The 18,344-nt window shown below is 60.6% G+C and overlaps 1 protein-coding gene across 7 annotated transcripts in view; it reads left to right on the top strand.

Annotated features, from left to right (window-relative positions):
- AK8 (adenylate kinase 8) overlaps positions 1 to 18,344 on the top strand; it is a 124,736-nt gene that overhangs the window by 13,408 nt on the left and 92,984 nt on the right. For 4 of the 7 annotated variants that reach the window (XM_089322026.1, XM_051835361.3, XM_051835366.3 and 1 more), the window contains one exon: positions 6,531 to 6,599. The exons of the other annotated variants lie outside the window; for them this stretch is intronic. In XM_089322026.1, the coding sequence (XP_089178152.1) occupies positions 6,531 to 6,599 (69 nt within the window). The remainder of the gene's footprint in view (positions 1 to 6,530; positions 6,600 to 18,344) is intronic. 7 annotated transcript variants of the gene reach the window in all.

Raw genomic sequence — 18,344 nt, 5'->3', positions numbered from 1 at the left:
TGTGACTGTTGACTGTGAGATACAAAGATGTCCAGCAGCAGTGAGGGTGACCGGAGGAGCCGCGTGGACCCCCTCCCCGACTTGCCCTGCCCCTGGGTCATTTCAGAGCGAACACAGACAGCATTTCAGTTCATCGTTTCACTCTCTGTCTGCTGGGAGATGAAGGTGCAGACAGGCGATGGTCAGACCATGGGGAAAGGCGGAACTCTGGACCACAGCCTGCAGCACTCAACCTGTTACCTGCGATGACCAGCTCAGGAAGCGGCCTTCGAGGAAGGCAGATGCCTGTCTCTTCCAACAGCCCGGGGAGCCAAACGTCATCCTGCCCAAGAGGGCCAGGACTCGATTAGCTGCAGCTTCCTTAGTTTTTTCCCCCCTTCCCAGCTTCTGAGTGGCCAGAGAAAGCCAAAGACACTGCCCCAGCGAATCACATAGGCTGTCCCAGTGTGGTGACCTCCCCGGCTTCCCTGTGCCCACAGCCATCAATCAGCACACCCAGAGCGCTCTGGGTTTCCCATCCTGAAGCTTTCCCAGCCTTGAGCCTGCCTCTGAGTCTCTGCACGCAGTGAGGTGGCCAACTCCCTCGCCTTGGCCTTGTCTCTGTGGGTGGTCTTCATTTGTCCCTGTATTCCAAAACAGAACACACACACACACACACACACACACGTTACCACACCTGCAGGACCCGGTGCCTGGTCAAGGGTTAAAAGTCTCCTTAGCGACAGCTCTCCTGTGCGCCCTGGTGGCCTCTCCTGCCTGGGTCCCAGGCCCTCCCTCAGCTGACCTTTGCATCCGTCCAGTTCTTCCGGGTCAGGTGGCCGACGCCCTTGTCACTGGCTGCGCAATTTTGCTTAGATGCTGACCTCACTGCTCCTCCTGGAAGGGTCAGGGACCAAGGACATGGGGAAAGCCAGCAAAAGGAATGTCAAAGGACCCTGTGGGAGGACAGGGCTTCCCACAGCACTGCAGGAACCCCCCCCCCTCCAGCACCCCCTCCACAGACCCCCTCCCCACCCAGGACACCGCTGCTTCTGTTCCTCTTTCTTGAGTCAATGGAATTCTTGGCGTTTGGCTTTCTCTGGGCTTCTCTAAGCCCGCCGGCTGATTCACCATCACAGATGCCACAAAAGGGCTCGGGTGTGGTTGGTCCTGGGAGTGGGGGTGGGGAACTAGACTGGGATGGGGAGGCCCCCAGTGTCAGGAGGTCCCAGGCTCAGGTGCTGCAATGAGACTGAGATTTCAACTGCAAGAGTCAAACTAAACCAACGCCGACTTTCCAGCTGAGACCCCTGTGTGTTTGCAGGTTTGGGGCTGCCTGGCCCTGGGGTTTTCAGAGTTGCCGGCCCCTTAGGATCTCTGGGGGCACACACTGCTGGCCTCTTTTAGTCTGCATTTATTTATTGTGTAGTGCTGTTTTTTAAGTCTCTATTTTTTGAAAGGCAGAGCGACAGAGAGAACCAAAACCAGAGATCTTCATCTGCTGGTTCACTCCCCAGATACCCGCAACAGCCAGGACTGGGCCAGGCTGACGTCAGGAGCCAGGAGCCCCAACCAGGTGTCCCATGTGGATGGCAGGGACCCAAGAACTTGAGCCAAAACCCACCGCTTCTCCGTATGCGCATTAGCAGGAAGCTGAGGTTAGAATCAGGGCTGGGCTTGAGCCCAGGCACTCTGGTGTGGTAGGCAGGCTTCCCGAGCAGCACGTATCCCCTGCTCCGAGGCCCTGCTCCCCGGCACCCACGTTAGGGAGCTCTAACCAGGGCGGGCTGAGAGCACACCCCAGCACCACCCCTCGGTGCAGGGTTGTTCCACAGCACGATTCCTGCTAGTCAGGCTGTCTGTAGAAGTCCGTGCTTGTTGAGTGAATAAATGACCCGGGCTTTGAAGGCAGGGCTTGTCCTGACTCCACTGTGGCCCGATGTCCCCAGGTACTGCAGCTGCCCAGAGTCACTTTTTTTTTTTTTTTTTTTTTTTTTACATATCCAAATAAAAGAACTGGAGCCTTCATCCAACTTCTGTCTACACACAAGAAACATGGTCCCCTCCAATCCGTCCCGAGTGTTTCTGGAGTCTCCCTTTGCTCTGGCCCTCCTGCCTCCCACCAGCCTCGAACTGAGACCTGTGGGAGCGCCCTCGGGTCCGTCCGTCCTCCCGCTCCCCCTTCCACTGCAGGTGCAGGTGTGGGACAGGGCTTTGCTGGAGGCTGGGGTCCAGCGCAGGTGCACCTGAGAGCCGGCCTCCGTGGCTCAGCTAAGCTCATTGGCCTCTCCAGGCCATTCCAGGGTCTCCTGCTACCACCTCCCGCCGCGGGCCTGGTCGGCTGCCACACTGGGGGTCTACTCTCTTCCTTCAAAACCTCTTTTCCTAGCCCCCCTTGTCCTCTGTCCCCAGGATTGCCCGTCTCCCCCTGCCTCTCCTAACTGCTCTGCCAACTCCAAGCAGCAGCAGAACTTGGAGATGAGACTTGTCTATAAAGGCTTTTCCCATCAGTTCTCGGGGAGCTCAAATCCTGGGCTCCCCTCACCCAGCCGGAGCCCCTTCACGGAGGAGGCGGGGAAGGTGGGACAGACCCCCACGCTGCTCCTGCGGATCAAAGTGCTCACAACTTCCGGACATCACCTATCGAGGTGACCCAGGGACTCTGGGGTTCCTGAGAGTGGGCCCAGTGACAGGCAGCAGGGCTCACGTCAGCCCTGTATGAGGAAGTCCAGGCGTGGGGGAGTTAAGGGACGCCCCAGGGGGCCTCTGCAAGCTGACCAGTGCGTCCCTTGATGGAGGGCGGTGCCCTGAGGGCGGCTCTGCCGTGCTGCCCTGGGGACCCAGGAAGGCACCAAAGCCCGCCCTGGGCGCTGGAGAGGGAAGAGAGGTTGGTTCACATCAGAGCCACCGCAGCAGTGCCGCCCGCCGGGAAAGAAGCAGGCTGGATGCCGCAGTGCCAGGGGTCCGTACCCAGGCGGGGCCCTCCCTCTGCGCGTTGGCCCCGAGCCTGCCCGAGAGCCGGGCTGGGCTGGGCCGGGCTGGGCTGGGCTGGGCTGTGTCAGGAGCTCCAGAACTCGCTCCCTGCAGAGACGGTTTGGCAGGACTGGCTGCTGACTTGACACTTCAAAGACGGCACTGAGACAGCACGGTGGAGGGGGTGTGGTGGCGGGCACGGCAGGGGACGCCCGGGAGGGGCAGCGCTCAAAGCCGAGGGCCTGGCCCCTGCTGTGCGGGCTGCGGGGGCACCTTGTCCCACCAGCCCGTGCCTTTCAACCCGCCTCCCTGGACTGGCTTGCACCCCGTGCCCCAGGCCGGCACCTCTGCCTCCAGAACTGGTGGGAGGGAGATCACCTGGGCCTCAGGATGGGCAGGGACCTTGCCTGGGGCCCGGAACCGATGCAGGGGGCAGGAGGGAGAGAAAGGGCTGGGAGGACCAGGGCTGCTTCCTGGGGATTCTTTCCCCTCTCCAGCCGTGTCCCCACAAGGGCCGGGCTCCTTGGTACGGAGTTGGCTGAGAGTGGCCCTGGGGTGGCCCTGGCCCAGCAACATCCGCATCACTCGCCTGGTAGAAACGCGGGTTCTCAGCCCCAGCCCAGACCTCCTGAATCGGAGCTGGGTGGGGCCCGCCCACCGGCATCGGAGCAGTGTTCAGGTTGAGAGCCACTGGGGTGTGGGGAGACGGCGGGAGCAGGGGCTGGGGGCCGGCCAGTCTCCTCCCTGCCCCTTGGGGAGACGGCAGGAGCAGGGGCTGGGGGCCGGCCAGTCTCCTCCCTGCCCCTTGGGGAGACAGCGGGAGCAGGGGCTGGGGGCCGGCCAGTCTCCTCCCTGCCCCTTGGGGAGACGGCAGGAGCAGGGGCTGGGGGCCGGCCAGTCTCCTCCCTGCCCCTTGGGGAGACGGCAGGAGCAGGGGCTGGGGGCCGGCCAGTCTCCTCCCTGCCCCTTGGGGAGATGGCGGGAGCAGGGGCTGGGGGCCGGCCAGTCTCCTCCCTGCCCCTTGGGGAGATGGCGGGAGCAGGGGCTGGGGGCCGGCCAGTCTCCTCCCTGCCCCTTGGAGAGATGGCGGGAGCAGGGGCTGGGGGCCGGCCAGTCTCCACCCTGCCCCTTGGAGAGACGGCGGGAGCAGGGGCTGGGGGCCGGCCAGTCTCCTCCCTGCCCCTCCGGGCTCCTTTTCCTCTCACCATTCATTTGTTCTCTCTCTCCATCTTGCTTTCCCTCTTGACTTCTGGTGGCCTCTTCACAGAGACCTCCAAGCAAACACCTTACAAATCTGGCTCCCAGCCCCACCCCGTTCTCTCACTGTCCTTTTCTTCCAGTTCTGCAGCCCTGGAAGAGCCATTCTGGGTTCTTACTTTCCCTTTGTGCCACCTTCATTCCCTTACACATCCCTCATGCCTGCAAAGCGGCTGTTGCTGCTCCAGCGCTTGCATTCTTTCAGCTTCTGATCTGGTGGAGGAAAGCGGGGGTTCCCACCCCCTGGCGGTTCCACTGATGCCCCGAGCCTCATGTACATTGGTTGGGATTGGGTCACAGGCAGCTTCTAACGCAATCGCAGTGGCCGGGGGTGGGACATGCTGATGAGCTGGGACCAATCAGGACCTTCCTCTGGATCTGACCTGGGTTGACCCCACCCAGACCATCCAAGCTGATGGGCCAGAGGGTGACTCCCCAAAGGGAGTTTGGGGGAGTACGTTACTAGCAGTGGGGTCTATGGGAAGCAGAAGTAATAGTGACTCAGTCAGGTACCACTTGGAAGTTGGCAGCCCGGGGCCCACCTGCTAGAACCCGTTAGGCCGCTGGGCCTGAACCGCGGGCCGGAGAAAGCTGCGCCCAGACAGACAGTCTGTGGGCTGCTGGAATGTTTATTGCTTGGGAAATGGCCGCACTGGAACATTCCAAGCTGCCGGGACCACACACGTGAACCAAGGGGCTTTCCGCACGTCCCCACCACCTTATCAGGGCCCCTGTGGCACCCTGCACCTCCCCCGACAGGCACAAGGGACTCTGCCCTCTGGCAGGCTGAACCCCCACTCTCTTTACCCCTCACTCTGTCCCCCCTTAAGAAGTCTTGTCTGTTTTACCCAGCTGCCTCCTCGCCGTCTCCAGACCCTAAAATCCCAAAACCTAGCACCACCCAGCTGCTGGAGACGCCGTGTGACGCACCAGCCCTCTGTCCCCGCACGTGCCCACGCCCAGACACACTGGAAGCAGACCCAGCCGTGCTGGGACGCAGGACCCGATCTGCCTGGAGCCTCCCACACACTGGCCCTCGGCGTAAAGACCAGGCCTGTCCCCCAGCTTGGAGGAGGCTCAGCAAGTCCCCCGTTCGTCACTGCCTCCGCTGGGCACACTGCGCGGCCCTGGCCTGGAGCGCCGTGGCCAGCACCTGGCGGAAGCCCCTCCCACCAGTTTGGCCTGAGCTGGCCGGCTTGAATGTGCTGTGGGGCTGGCCTGGGGGGTCTCTCTGGCAGAATGTTTGGGGGTCGTGGCGGGGAAGCACTGGCTTTGGAAATCTTGGGTCAAGGGGACTCTGGGGAGTGGGTGTTCCAGGCCCTGGCTCTGGGACTTCAAGCTTTGCGAGCCGGTTCAGCTCAGACTTGGCCGTGAGGATACTGGCAAGGAGCTGGTCAGAGAAAGCTGAGAAGCAAGAGAGCAGAGGGCGGTGGTGGTCAGCTTCCCGCCCGCACGTCCCCCAGCCCGCCCCTCCCAAGCGTGGCTGGAGCAGCGGAGACGGGTGCTCAGGCCCTGGCTCTGCCCTCCCTTGCTGCGAACCCTGGGGAGGGGGCTCAGCTTCCAGGTCTATGAAAAACAAGCAGGGACAAAGGGGGCACAAATCACGGAGGTATCGTACAAGGCGAGAACCGCCACGCCTGGCCCGGCACACACGTGGACACGCTAGCGTCTTCATTACTGCGTTTGGATGACTTAGGGGACGCGATGTTTCACCAACTCATCCACCAGCAAGGCTTCCTATGGGCTCTGTCCTGGGGCTGGGGCTGGGGTCCACTGGTCAGCTCTGTTCTGGGGCTGGGGTCCACTGGTCAGCTCTGTTCTGGGGCTGGGGTCCACTGGTCGGCTCTGTTCTGGGGCTGGGGTCCACTGGTCAGTGTTAAGCCCCTGGCTCTCGGGAGGGGGGTGGGGAATCCCTGATTTGCCCGTTTCTGTGGTGTAAACGTTCACACTACCCACATGGTAGGGTGGCCTGGGACGGGAGGGACAAGCTTCCCCCCCCCCCCCCCCGGCACGGGCCACAAAGGCAGTCAGAGGCTGCTCCCTTTCCCTCAGGGACCTCGCGGCTCACTGGGCGCGTGTGCGTGCCGGCAGGTCCTTAGAGCGGGCTGGCGTGATAGAACTCACCACCGGGATCTCGGGGCCTGGGAAGCAGCCTCAGCCTGGCCTGGGAGGGCTTCCGGCAGGCGGCAGCGCCTGGGGCAGCTCTGGAGTTGCTCAGGTGGAGGCGGGCAGGGGCTCAGGACAGGGTGGGCGGTGCTGGGGTCAGCTGAGTGCCCTCCTGCGCTCCGGGCCCCTCATGCTGTGTGTGGTCTCTCCTTCAGAGCCTCCCCAGCCAGCTGGTCGTGAGGCTGGTTCAGGAACGCCTGGCCGAGGAGGACTGTGTCCGGCGGGTAAGAGAGGGGCTCTGTGGCCAGGAGGGGAGGGCGGGCGGGGGAGGGGGCATCCCGGCTCCGAGGGCAGGGGTGACCGGAGGCACAGCATCCGAGCAGGAGCTTGCGGACGGTCAGTGTGGGGACGTGGCTGCAGCCTGTTGGAGGGTGACCGTGGAGCCGGCACAGCCATCCATGCTCCTCCCGCAGAGCAGCCGGGACAGAGCGCTGGGAGAGAGGCGCTGAGGGCAGTGAAGGTGCGGCTGAGGGTCCAGGGACGGGCAGTGGGGAGGCAGGAGTGCAAGTGAGGCAGATGGCGAGGGGCGCTGGGGGGCAGCCCCGCAGGGCAGAGGGGAGGGCGGCGGAGCCCTGCCAGGCCCGGGGAGCGCCTCACCTGCACGGGGGTCCTCTCCTCCTCTCAGGAGGGCAGCGGAGCCCTGCCGGGCCCGGGGAGCGCCTCACCCGCACGGGGGTCCTCTCCTCCTCTCGGGAGGGGCAGAGCCCTGCGGGGGCCCGGGGAGCCTCACCCGCACGGGGGTCCTCTCAGGAGGACAGCGAGCCCTGCCGGGCCCGGGGAGTGCCTCACCTGCACGGGGGTCCTCTCAGGAGGACAGCGGAGCCCTGCCGGCCCAGGGAGCGCCTCACCCGCACGGGGGTCCTCTCTCAGGAGGGCAGCGGAGCCCTGCCAGGCCTAGGGAGTGCCTCACCCGCACGGGGGTCCTCAGGGACCGTGGCTGGGCCCCTCTGCGGACAGGGAGCTGAGCCGGCCGCGGGACCTGTGGGTGTTTCCCCCGAGGCTGCAGCGTGGCTTCTGGCTCTACTGGGCTCTGCCGCGGAACGGAAGCTTGGTTTTGATGAAGGTTAGTCAGTGCCATCTTCCGTTTGTACTATTCTGTTTTGTTTTCTTTCGCCTTCTCTCTGTGGGTCTGTGTTTCCTCGTGCGTGCTCCCGTGATTACAGGGTACGCGCTGCCCCCCTGTCTGGTCAGCAGGGGCGCTGGACCCCTTCCTGAGTCTGTGCTGGAGTCGGCTCCCAGGCGACACCCGGACGTGCTGGAAGTCCCCAGGCCTGTCCCATCACCAAGCTCACTCGGAAGAATCCCAGGGGAGGGAAATGACCACATTCACCCAGAAAGTTGCCGTTTCTGTCGCTCCTCTGATTTTTTATTTATTTGAGAGGCAGAGTTACAGCAGAGAGAGGGAGAAACAGAGAGAGAGGTCTTCCATCTGCTGGTTCACTCCCCAGATGGCTACAATGGCCAGGGCTGAGCAGATCCGAAGCCAGGAGCCAGGAGCTTCTCCCGGGTCTCCCACGTGGGTGCAGGGGCCCAAGCACTTGGGCCGTCTTCTCCTGCTATCCCAGGCCATGGCAGAGAGCTGGATGGGAAAGAGGAGCAGCCGGGACGTGAACCAGCGCCCCTGTGGGATGCCAGCGACACGTGGTAGGGGCTTGCACTATCAAGAAGCTGGATGGGAAGTAGAGTAGCCAGGACTTGAACTTGTTCCAGTATGGAATGCAGGCATCTTAAGTGATGATGTAACCTGCTTCGCCCCAACGCCAGACCCCATCAACCTCGTTAGCCCCTGAAAGCCTTGGTCTGTACAGCCTGTTTGCCTCGTGCGCTCGCAGCGTGTGCAAACGCTAAGCACCCCCTGTCCTTGCCAACAGCTACCGCCATCTCCGTGATGACGTGTGGCTAGTATTATTCAATACCAACAGTTATGATGGTGGTGGTGTTGGCTGTGTTACTGTTTATAGTATTTATGAACGTGTTCTGATGACGTGGTGGTTGTTGTCGGACACCTGGTCTAGCGCTTGGTCCACCACGCGCCATTGCTGGCGCACCACGCTCTGTGCAGAGAGGCTTCGTCATTCTGCTGTTGATGGCGCGTTGACTGGGGGTGTAGTGGGTGCCAGGGCCGAGGGCTGTGCCCAGCTCCTCTTTGGATCTTACAGCCGCCGTGTGGAGGCCAAATCTGGGACGTGCCCAGGACTTACTTATCACATAGGTTCCAGAATGTTCCCTGGCGCAAACATGGCCTCGTGCTCTTGGGCCCTGTTCTTGTTTCAGAGGCCACGCCCCGTGAAGGAGGGTGGTGTTGCCCTGAGCGCTGTCCCTGCCCTGGTCCTCGGTTTCCGGTCTGGAAGGTGGGGGCTGGGCTTGCGTGCCGAGGTCCCTTCCAGCCTTACCCGTTCAGTGACTCGGGTCGTGTCTGAGCGTTGTTGCCTGCAGAGTGAAGAGATACCTCCTCCACTTCCTCTAAGCTTTGTGCCTTTCCGTCTCTTCCCGGTGGAGACAGGCTCTCAAGAGTGAGAGGTTAGGCTGCTAATTACGGGCTCTGGTTGTTCAGAGACAAAACAAACCCTCGTCCAAAGTAAACAGGCTCCCTTGCTTTTAGGGAGAGAAATGACACATATGCATATTCATTTATATGGTAATTATTATTTTTTAGCTACGCAGGGACTAGAATTGATAATGTAGAGCTCAAAAAGAGAGCAGGGAGCAATGTTTTGGGGGAAATAAAGCAGTCGTAGCCCATCAGGATTCTGTGGTTAGTGTGGGTTTTTTTTTTTTCTTTCTTGTTTTTCGGTCTAATGCAATCTGTTTGAAGAATGTTTTGAAGTGACCATCAAATGCATCAGAGGAAGAGAAATTAGCAGTTTGTATTATTGGAGCCATGCAAGGGAGGTGGCTCTAGCTGCGGGGGACCCGCGAGCCACTGCTCAGGGGTGGTCAGCTTCCTGAAGTCAGAATGGGCCTGGCTGCCATCCTCAGGGCACCAGAGAGCTGAAAAACGGGCAGTGGGCTCTGGAGACTTGGGCAGGGCCCAGTGCCCAGGAGGCCGGAGAGTCGGGCCTGAGAAGCCCCTCCTCTGCTCGGCACCAGCCCGGGGCCCGGCAGCCGCCCTGGTCTTTCGCCTATCCCTTCACACTGCTGCCGGAGGCACACTTGGTTGGCTTGTGTTATTGAATTTTTATTGCTATAAGGAGAACATATTTTAGGTAGTTGGTTGGCTGGTTTTTAACGAGTGAACTTCTTTGCTGACCACACTACATCCCTTCGTGAGGTTCAGAATGGAAAAGGCAGCCGAGCCGGCCACTGCCTGGCGCCCCCTCCTCTGCGGGAGCTCCTCCCTTGGAAGCACAGGGGCCATTGGTCATCTTTTTTTTAAGATTTATTTATTTACTTTGAAAGAGTTACAAGGAGAGAGGAAGAAACAGAGCGAGCTCTCCCCTCTGCCAGGGCAGCCGGGACTGAACCCCTGAACCCCACATCCACATGAGATGCCGGCGTTGCAGGCGGGCAGTGGCTTTCCCATCTGCGCCACAACTCTCCCCAGCACTCCCCAGCAAATCTTTTTTTTTTTTTTAAAGATTTTATTTATTTGAGAGACAGAGTTACAGACAGAGTAGAGTGAGGGGGAGACAGAGAGAAAGACCTTCCATCCACTGGTTCACTCCCCAAATGGCTGCAATGGTTGGAGCTGCTCTGATCTGAAGCCAGGAGCCAGGAGCTTCCTCCAGGTCTCCCACGTGGGTGCAGGGGCCCAAGCACTTGGGGCATCTTCCACTGCTTCTCCAGGCCACAGCAGGGAGCTGGATTGGAAATGGAGCAGCTGGGACTTGAACCGGCGCCCATAAGGGATGCTGGTGCCACAGGTGGAGGCTTAGCCCACTGTGCTACAGTGCTGGCCCCAGCTTGGTAGTCTTTTAAGTGTAGTGCTTGAGGGGGAAAAGCAGTGAAGTTTCAGAGCCCCTTGCAGCCCGTCTCCTGCCCCCAACCCCGCCTCCCGTCCGTTTGGGACAGAGCTCGTGTGGAGTTCCCTTCATTCCTGTGAGTTCCCGCTGTGGGCGAGTTCCTCTGCCCTGGGAGCCCGGGCTTTGTGAAGGGCTGAGGGGCATAATGCAGGAAGCCACGCGCACGGCGTACGTGGCTACCCCCATCCCTTCAAGAGTTACTTACTTACTTATTTATTTATTTATTTATTTATTTATTTTTTGACAGGCAGAGTGGACAGTGAGAGAGAGAGACAGAGAGAAAGGTCTTCCTTTGCCGTTGGTTCACCCTCCAATGGCCGCCGCGGCCAGCACGCTGCTGCCGGCGCACCGCGCTGATCCAATGGCAGGAGCCAGGAGCCAGGTGCTTTTCCTGGTCTCCCATGGGGTGCAGGGCCCAAGCACCTGGGCCATCCTCCACTGCCCTCCCGGGCCACAGCAGAGAGCTGGCCTGGAAGAGGGGCAACCGGGACAGAATCCGGCGCCCCGACCGGGACTAGAACCCGGTGTGCCGGCGCCGCTAGGCGGAGGATTAGCCTAGTGAGCCGCGGCGCCGGCCTACTTACTTATTTATTTAAAGTCAGAGTTACACCGAGAGAGGAGAGGCAGAGAGAGAGACAGACAGACAGAGAGACAGAGAGAGGTCTTCCCATCTGCTGCAACAGCTGGAGCTGAGCCGATCCGAAGCCAGGAGCCAGGAGCTTCCTCCAGGTCTCCCACGTGGGTGCAGGGCCCAAGCACTTGGTTCATCCTCCGCTGCTTTCCCAGGCCACAGCAAAGAGCTGGATTAGAAGTGGAGCGGCCGGGACACGAACCGGTACCCACATGGGATGCCAGCACTGGAGGCGGCGGCTTTACCCGCTGCACCGTAGAGCCGGCCCCAGATTTCAAGTTTTTTGCACCAGAATGAACTCATGTTCTAATTCCATGTTCAGTGAACATTTTGCAGTCCCTGCCAGTGTGCCAAACAGCAGGCCCAGCTCAGAGGCAGCTCCCGTCACATTCGAACCGCTGTCCCACGAGAGTGCCGTCAGCCAGGACTTCCGGGGCACCTGCTGGGTTGGTGTCATGCTGGGGACAAAGCAGAAGAGGCGGCTGGGAGGGCCGGCAGGTGGCGAGTGTGCAGGCACCGCCGATGTCCCGACGTGGGCTGTTGCGTAGGAGCACCAACCACAGAACCAAAGGAGGGGCGGATACGTAAGCCCGAAGAACAGACCTTCTAGAATTGCGTCAGGTTCAGAACGCCTGGTTCCTGCCGGACCTGAAGTCAGAATGCCGCCGTCAAATGCAGAACTTGACTGTTGGCTGGACCTCGGCCAGCTGCCCCCAGGCTCTGGCACCGGGCGGGAGGTCTCGGTTGCAGTCCACGTCCCCAGCCCCACGCACGACCCCATTCCCTGACGTGCGTGAAGTGCAAGGTCGTTCTTCGTGCTCACAGATCTCATTTAACATCACGGAGTGGCAGGCGCTGGCGTAGGTGGGAGGCGCTCAGGGCACCTGGAGCCCTGCGCTGGGGGCCTTGGTGTCAGTCCTGGCTCTTTCTGATTCCAGCTTCCTGCTCATTTGCACCCCGGGAGCTGGCAGGAGATGGCTGGGGTCCCTGCCGCCCACATGGGGGGCCTGGGGTGGCTTCAGCCTGGCCTGCCCCTGGCTGTTGTGGGCACTTGGAGATTGAACCAGTGGATAGAAGATCTCTCTCTCTCTCTCCCTCCCTCTCTCTCTCTCTCTCTCTCTGTCTCAATCTCCATCAAGGAGATTTGGAGATTCCACCGTTGGAGGGGAGGTGATGTTGCGGACTTTTGACTGAGGACCCGAAAGTTTAAAATTTACCTCCTGGGTTTCCGGTGCCTCCCACCCCTCGTGGTCGCAGATTTCTGCCTGCCCGGAGTGTGAGTCAGGATGTCGTGGGGGAAGCTAGCGGAGCGCAGAGCGGCTGCCGGGCCGCAGACCCAGCAGCTGTTTGTTTTGTCGTTGGGCGGGCATTCATTACACCGCTCTCATCCGGCTGACAGGAGAACACAGGGCTTCCCTGCCAGGGCGCTGGCACTCACAGGTGTATGACGTCACTCGCACCCTCCCAGGACGCGATCAGCAGCTCTGCTGCAGCCCTGGGCTGTGTGTTCTCCTAATACAGATGCAGTCAGGCTTGCTGGGGATCCCATGGGGAGCGCTGAGCTCCACGCGGGCGGCCTAGGGCGTGCGCCGGAGCCAGCAGCGAGGGCACCCCAGGCTGCACCTGCCTGTTGAGGCCAGGGCTGGCTGGCCGGCTGGTCGGTCGGTTGGTCGGTTGAAGGCATGATCCAGGCCTTGCAGACGGCACACAAGGACCACCGTGGGCATGCGGGAGGTGAGAGGAGGGTTCCCGTGGGCTTTGTGGGCACGCCACACGTGATGGGCTCCCTCGCCCTGCAGGCGGGGGAGAGGTAGATGATAGACTCACAGGGAAAGAGTCCAAGGTCTGTGCAAAGGCGAGCGGACTTTGGAGCAAGAGAGCACTCTGTTTTTATTCATTTTTTTAAGAGAGTACTTTGGAGAGGGCCAGTGAGCCCTTTGTGGCTCGGGTACTGAGTGAGAGGCCGGAGGCAGAGCCGGCTCCCCGGGCTGGGAAACACCCACCTGTGAGGGCAGCGGGGCGCCCAGAGCCCCACGCCCCCACCCCTAAGCTCTTAGCTTTATTTTTTCTGCAAGTTGTTGATGACAAAAAGCTTGATGTAAGGCCAAACACGCAGTCAGCGTCTTACTGTGCGTGGGATTTCAAGGGGTTGACAGGGCCGGCAGGAGAACCAGGCTGCGTGCCCAACGCTAGATGACGGTGTTTCATTACTGGTCAGAAAGGCCTAAGGGGGCAGGGAGCACCTCGTCCAGGTGGGTGCCTGCCGTCACTCCTTGATCATTAGCCGCCCCCCCTTCACCCCCAGGTGCCGTTCACCACAAGGCATGTGGTTCCCCAGCTCGGATGGCACCTAGGCACGGGTGTCTGGTCTACCGGGCAACACGCCATGACCCACGCTGGAGTGTCTGGGTTCCATACCGGGTCTGGCGTCCGGCTCCCGGCCGCTGCAGACCTGGGAGGCAGAGGCGATGACACAGCCATCAGGCTCTGCCACCTGTGTGGGAGAGCGGGGTCGAGTCCCCAGTCCCCATGCCCAGTCCTGGCCTGGAGGCTACTGGGGGCATTTGGAGAGTGAGCCGGCAGATGAGAGCTCTCGCTCGTTGCTCTCTCTCTCTCTCTCTTTTCCTCTCCCCCCTCCCTCTCCCTCTCAAATTAAAAAAAAAAATATTTAAAAGTAAAAAATGAAAATGAATCTACTTAGTCTGACCCAAAGATTTTCCCCAAAGATCAATTTATTTATTTGACAGGCAGAGGCAGAGAGTCTTCCATCCGCTGGTTCTCTCCCCAAATGGCCACAGCAGCTGGAACTGGGCCGATCCAAAGCCAGGAGCCAGGAGCTTCTTCCAGGTCTTCCGTGAGTAGTGGGTGAAGCTGCCACCTGCAGTGCAGGCATCCCATATGAGTGCCGGTTCAAGTCCCGACTACTCTACTTCCAATCCAACTCCTTGCTAATGTGCCTGGGAAGGCAGCAGAGGGTGCCCAAGTACTTGGGTCCCTGCCACCCCCGTGGGAAACCCGGATGGAGTTCCAGGCTCCTGGCTTCGGCCTGGCCCAGCCCTGACTCTTGACTGTTGTGGCCCTTTGGGGAGTGAATCAACGGAAGAAAGATCTCAGTCTCTCTCTCTCTCTGCAACCCTGCATTTCAAATAAAGGAATCTTTTGAGAGAGAGAGAGAGAGAGAGAGAGAGAGAGAAACAGATGCACTTCTTATCCCAGTCTAGCAGCACAGCAATGTGGTGGACCCAGGCTGGTGGCCCAGGGCTCCTGCCCAGGGGTTTCCCGAAGAGGAGCCCACTGCCCTGGTGGGGGGGGTTGCAAGCACACCTGGGAGTCCGCAGGGAGTCGTCCGCCGGTGGGGCCTCCTTGTTTCATTTGAACTCTGTTTGAGCCGAGTCCCTTTGTCGGGGGGTCTGTCCTCAGCTCAGACCTGGATGCCAGTTGCTCCGTTTTGCAGGAGGCTGGTTTTCCACACAGTCCCTGCGTGCTCGAGTTGATTCCTTCTTCAAAGCGGGCAGAGAGGGGCCGGCGCTGTGGTGTAGCAGGCTGGGCTGTGCCTGCAGTGCCTGCATCCCACATGGGCACCGGTTCCTGTCCCAGCTGCTCCACTTCCGATCCAGCTCTCTGCTATGGCCTGGCAAAGCAGTGGAAGATGGCCCAAGTCCTTGGGCCCCTGCACCCATGTGGGAGACCCGGAGGAAGCTCCTGGCTCCTGGCTTCGGATCAGCACAGCTCCGGCCATTTTGGCCAACTGGGGAGTGAACCAGCAGATGGAAGACTTTTCTCTCCATTTCTCCCTCTCTCTGTCTGTAACTCTACTTCCCAAATAAATAAGTAAAAAGAAAGAAAGTAGGCAGAGAAAAGAGCACAGCTCACCTTTCTCAAAATCATAATCCTGCCGCTAAAAGCGGTGACCGGTGGGCCCTGTGTGCCTTGCTGGCACCGGGCCTGCTTTATTGTTTGTTCTTCGCCTCATGTGATTGTCCCGGCTGCTGGGAGCCGGTCTGCCCCCTCGTTGCCACCGTGCAGAGACGGAGGGCAGGCAGAGGGCTGCAGGGGACTGGCTGAAAGTCACGCCACAGGCTGTTTGCTAGTTCCAAAGCCACTGCTTTGCTCTCACCCCCGTGAGAGGTAGGCTACCCCCCCCCCACCCCATCCAACATGTGTGGCGGGGGGGCTCTGGATTCTGGGTTACGTGGCTGCAGAGCCACCGTGCAGAGCTGACCACAAGCCTGCAGAGTGCACGCTCGGAGCAGTGGGCGGCACCCCAGCCTCAGAGCTGGGGGGACTGGGTCATCTGGGGACACAGCGGTGGGAGGGCCTCAGGGACACCACGGTCATGTGATGTGGATTTGACTTGAAAAAAAAATTTTTGGGGGGCTATTTGGAAACCTGCACAAAACCTCTTGGCCACTCCCATCCGCACTTGGCCCGATCTTACCAGCCTGGAGATGGCGGAGGGATGACCTCCCCTCAGGGCACGCGTGCATAAAAACGCCACAGGAAAATCAGTCCTGCACTTCTCGTCACTGTCAGGCCAGGCAAAGCCGGGGGAGGGCCAGGGCCCGGGAGCAAGCGAGAGGGAGCCCGCCCCTCGTGGAACACCAGCAGGTGTCGCACCGCGTTTGCGATTCAGCCTGGAGAGCACATCCTTTGGTAGTGACCGTGCAGACGCGTTTCACATGGAGGCTGTCCTAAGACCACGGCGGGCGAGGTGTTCAAGGTTCTGTATGGCCCAGAATAGCCGGTGCCGGGGCAGTTTGATGTCACCCTTTTCCGTTCGTTGAAGTCTTCTCATTCCCACTGGTTGGCTTTGGAACACATCAGTCGCCCAAACTTGACCTTTTTAAGGTGCATCTCTCTTCTGCCTGCTAACAGCCCCTCTCTTCTCTCCCCTTGCCTTGCGTGTTGGGAGCCACGTGGTGTGACCCGAGGGGGAAACGGGGGTGGTGTTGGACCTGTGCTGGGCCTGGCTCCGGGCCCGCTTCGGACTCGGAGCCGGGCGAATCGGATCGGCCACATGCAAATCTTCGGCGTCAGCTCACTCCGTGGGCCTGGGCGGAATCTGCGCGCAGCTCCAGGGACCGCCTCGCTGGAGCCTGCCCACCTACACGGGGGGCTGGGAGCCAGCTCAGGGGCAGCGCTGATGCGGGAGGCGCCCACGCTGTGGGGCCTTTGGAGGACGGAGGAGGAGACGAAGGGCAACACATCAAAAAGGCAGAGGCCCAGAGGGCAGCCGAGGCTTCCCACGTGCGCTTGCTAATTGCGCTTTAATAACAGTCGCAAGGGCCAGGCAGGCCAGTGTTCGCACAAAGCAGGCCGGCCGGGGCCGCGGCAGCCTGCTCTGCTGGGCCTCACCCAGCTCCCTGGGCTGCCTGGCTTCCTTTCTTTGCCTTTTTTTTTCCCGTCTGTGACATCTGCTCAGTGCTTGTCCCTCCTGTGATACCATACCCCTCGCAGCTGTGCAGACCCCGGCTCCGCGCTGGTGCATGGAGTGCCCTGAGCATACGGCCTTTTTGATGTGTGATAAAACAGACCCGAGCCACGGGGGTATGGCGAGCGAAGGCATCAGAATATCAATTAACCTGCTCAGGAACAAAGCTGCAGCCCCAGAGTGGAAGAGACATCTCACTGAAGTGTCAGGAAGACGGATAATGTATTCTAATTAGCGATTGACGGATACCTCCACACCCAGCCACTCCTGGGCTCCGGACTCGCGGCCCGCGCCGCGCAGGGCTGCTGCGAGCGTCCTAATGGCCCTTCGCGGCAGCCGCCGGGTGCCGTGGCCCGATCCACCACTTCCTGCTTGGCTGGGATTTGCAGCTGCTGAGGGCTCCTCGGCCCAAACAGCCCCCTCGCAAGCACTGCCCATCTCTGCAGCGCGGCCGGCAAGCGCTCTGGAAAGCCCTTCTCGGAGCCTGAGTCCGGAGCTTCCGCGTCGTGGACGCTCCAGGACCCACGCGCCCTCTTGCAGAGGCCTCGGTCAAGACGTCGGCCCTTGCAGGTGCACCTGTACGGACCTGCCGGGGCCGGCAGGGCAGGCGCCCGCGTGGCTGCCTTGCTGCAGGCTGTGGGGCTGCTCTGGTGGTCCCGGGGGACCTTGTTCCCTGGATCCAGGTTTGCCACCCCTCCCCAAGTCGAAACGAGCAGGCTTGGAGTGCGGGTGGCCTGGGGTTCACCTCAGAGCCCCTGCTTCCTCTCTCAAATTTCACACCCGCGCCGGAACCACACAGCAGTGAGGCCAGGCCAATTAGGGAGAACGTTCCTCATTTTGCTGCACTTTTCCTGTGTAATTGGAAGTCCCACTTTTTCCAGCAAGAAGTCAGCGAGAGCTGTTCCCCCGAATAGTTCTGAACGCGTTGGACCACATACCGCTAGGAGCTGCAGGTCTGTGGGCGAGATGATAATGATCGCTCAGTGATGCGCTGTTCAGACCAAAGGTCTTTCTCAGCGCCGAGCCGAGACGGAGCCCCAGCCTCCTTCCAGCTTCGAGGGGAGCTCGGAGCGGCATTACCAGCCCGCGTACCGGGAGAGGCAACCCGGGCGCTCACGGCTACTCCTCCCTCCAAATCAAGAAAAAAGACCGGGGTGTGGATTTGGCCAAAGTCGAGGAAATGTTGGGGGGGCTTCCGGAGCTGAGAGGGAGGCCGCGTGCCGGCTTCCCGGTGCCGTGCACGTCCGCGGCCTCGCTCCGTCTCGGGCTGCCGCTCGGCACCCGGCTGCCGCTAACAAGGACTTGAGGGAGCAAAAGGCTGCTAAGTATTTTCTTGTGTGCTTCATTAGTTCTGGAAACCAGGGTTCTGTGGCCGACTCTCCCGGATAATTCAATAAATTAACGAAAACCTGCCTGATTCTTTCCAGCGTTCTTTATGGCGAGTAAATTTGTTTAGCTTGTTTTTTTTTTTTTTTTTAACTGTCAGTGGAAGCTGTAGGGATCTAAATGTTTTAATACTGAAGAAATGTGGGCATTTTGTTTGGCTCTGTTCTTGATGAATGATGTCTGTCTCCGTCCCTCCCCGCGCGTTCTGTCAGCCGGGGGCTCTGGGACGCCCTGAGTCTGCGCTTACCCACACGGCAGTGAGGTCTCGTAGTGACCGAGAGGGAGGGCGGTGAGGTCTCGTAGTGACCGAGAGGGAGGGCGGTGAGGTCTCGTAGTGACCGAGAGGGGGGGTGGTGAGGTCTCGTAGTGACCGAGAGGGGCGGCGGTGAGGTCTCATAGTGACCGAGAGGGGGGGTGGTGAGGTCTCGTAGTGACCGAGAGGGAGGGTGGGAGGTCTCGCAGTGACCGAGAGGGGGGGGCGGTGAGGTCTCGTAGTGACCGAGAGGGAGGGCGGTGAGGTCTCGTAGTGACCAAGAGGGCGGTGAGGTCTCGTGGTGAC

This window comes from Oryctolagus cuniculus, chromosome 1 (genome assembly GCF_051225735.1).
Source record: "Oryctolagus cuniculus isolate XC-2025 breed Fujian yellow rabbit chromosome 1, ASM5122573v1, whole genome shotgun sequence".
Lineage (NCBI taxonomy): Eukaryota > Metazoa > Chordata > Mammalia > Lagomorpha > Leporidae > Oryctolagus > Oryctolagus cuniculus.
Note: the sequence above shows the minus strand (reverse complement) of the source record. Positions and strands in the feature narration are given on the sequence as shown.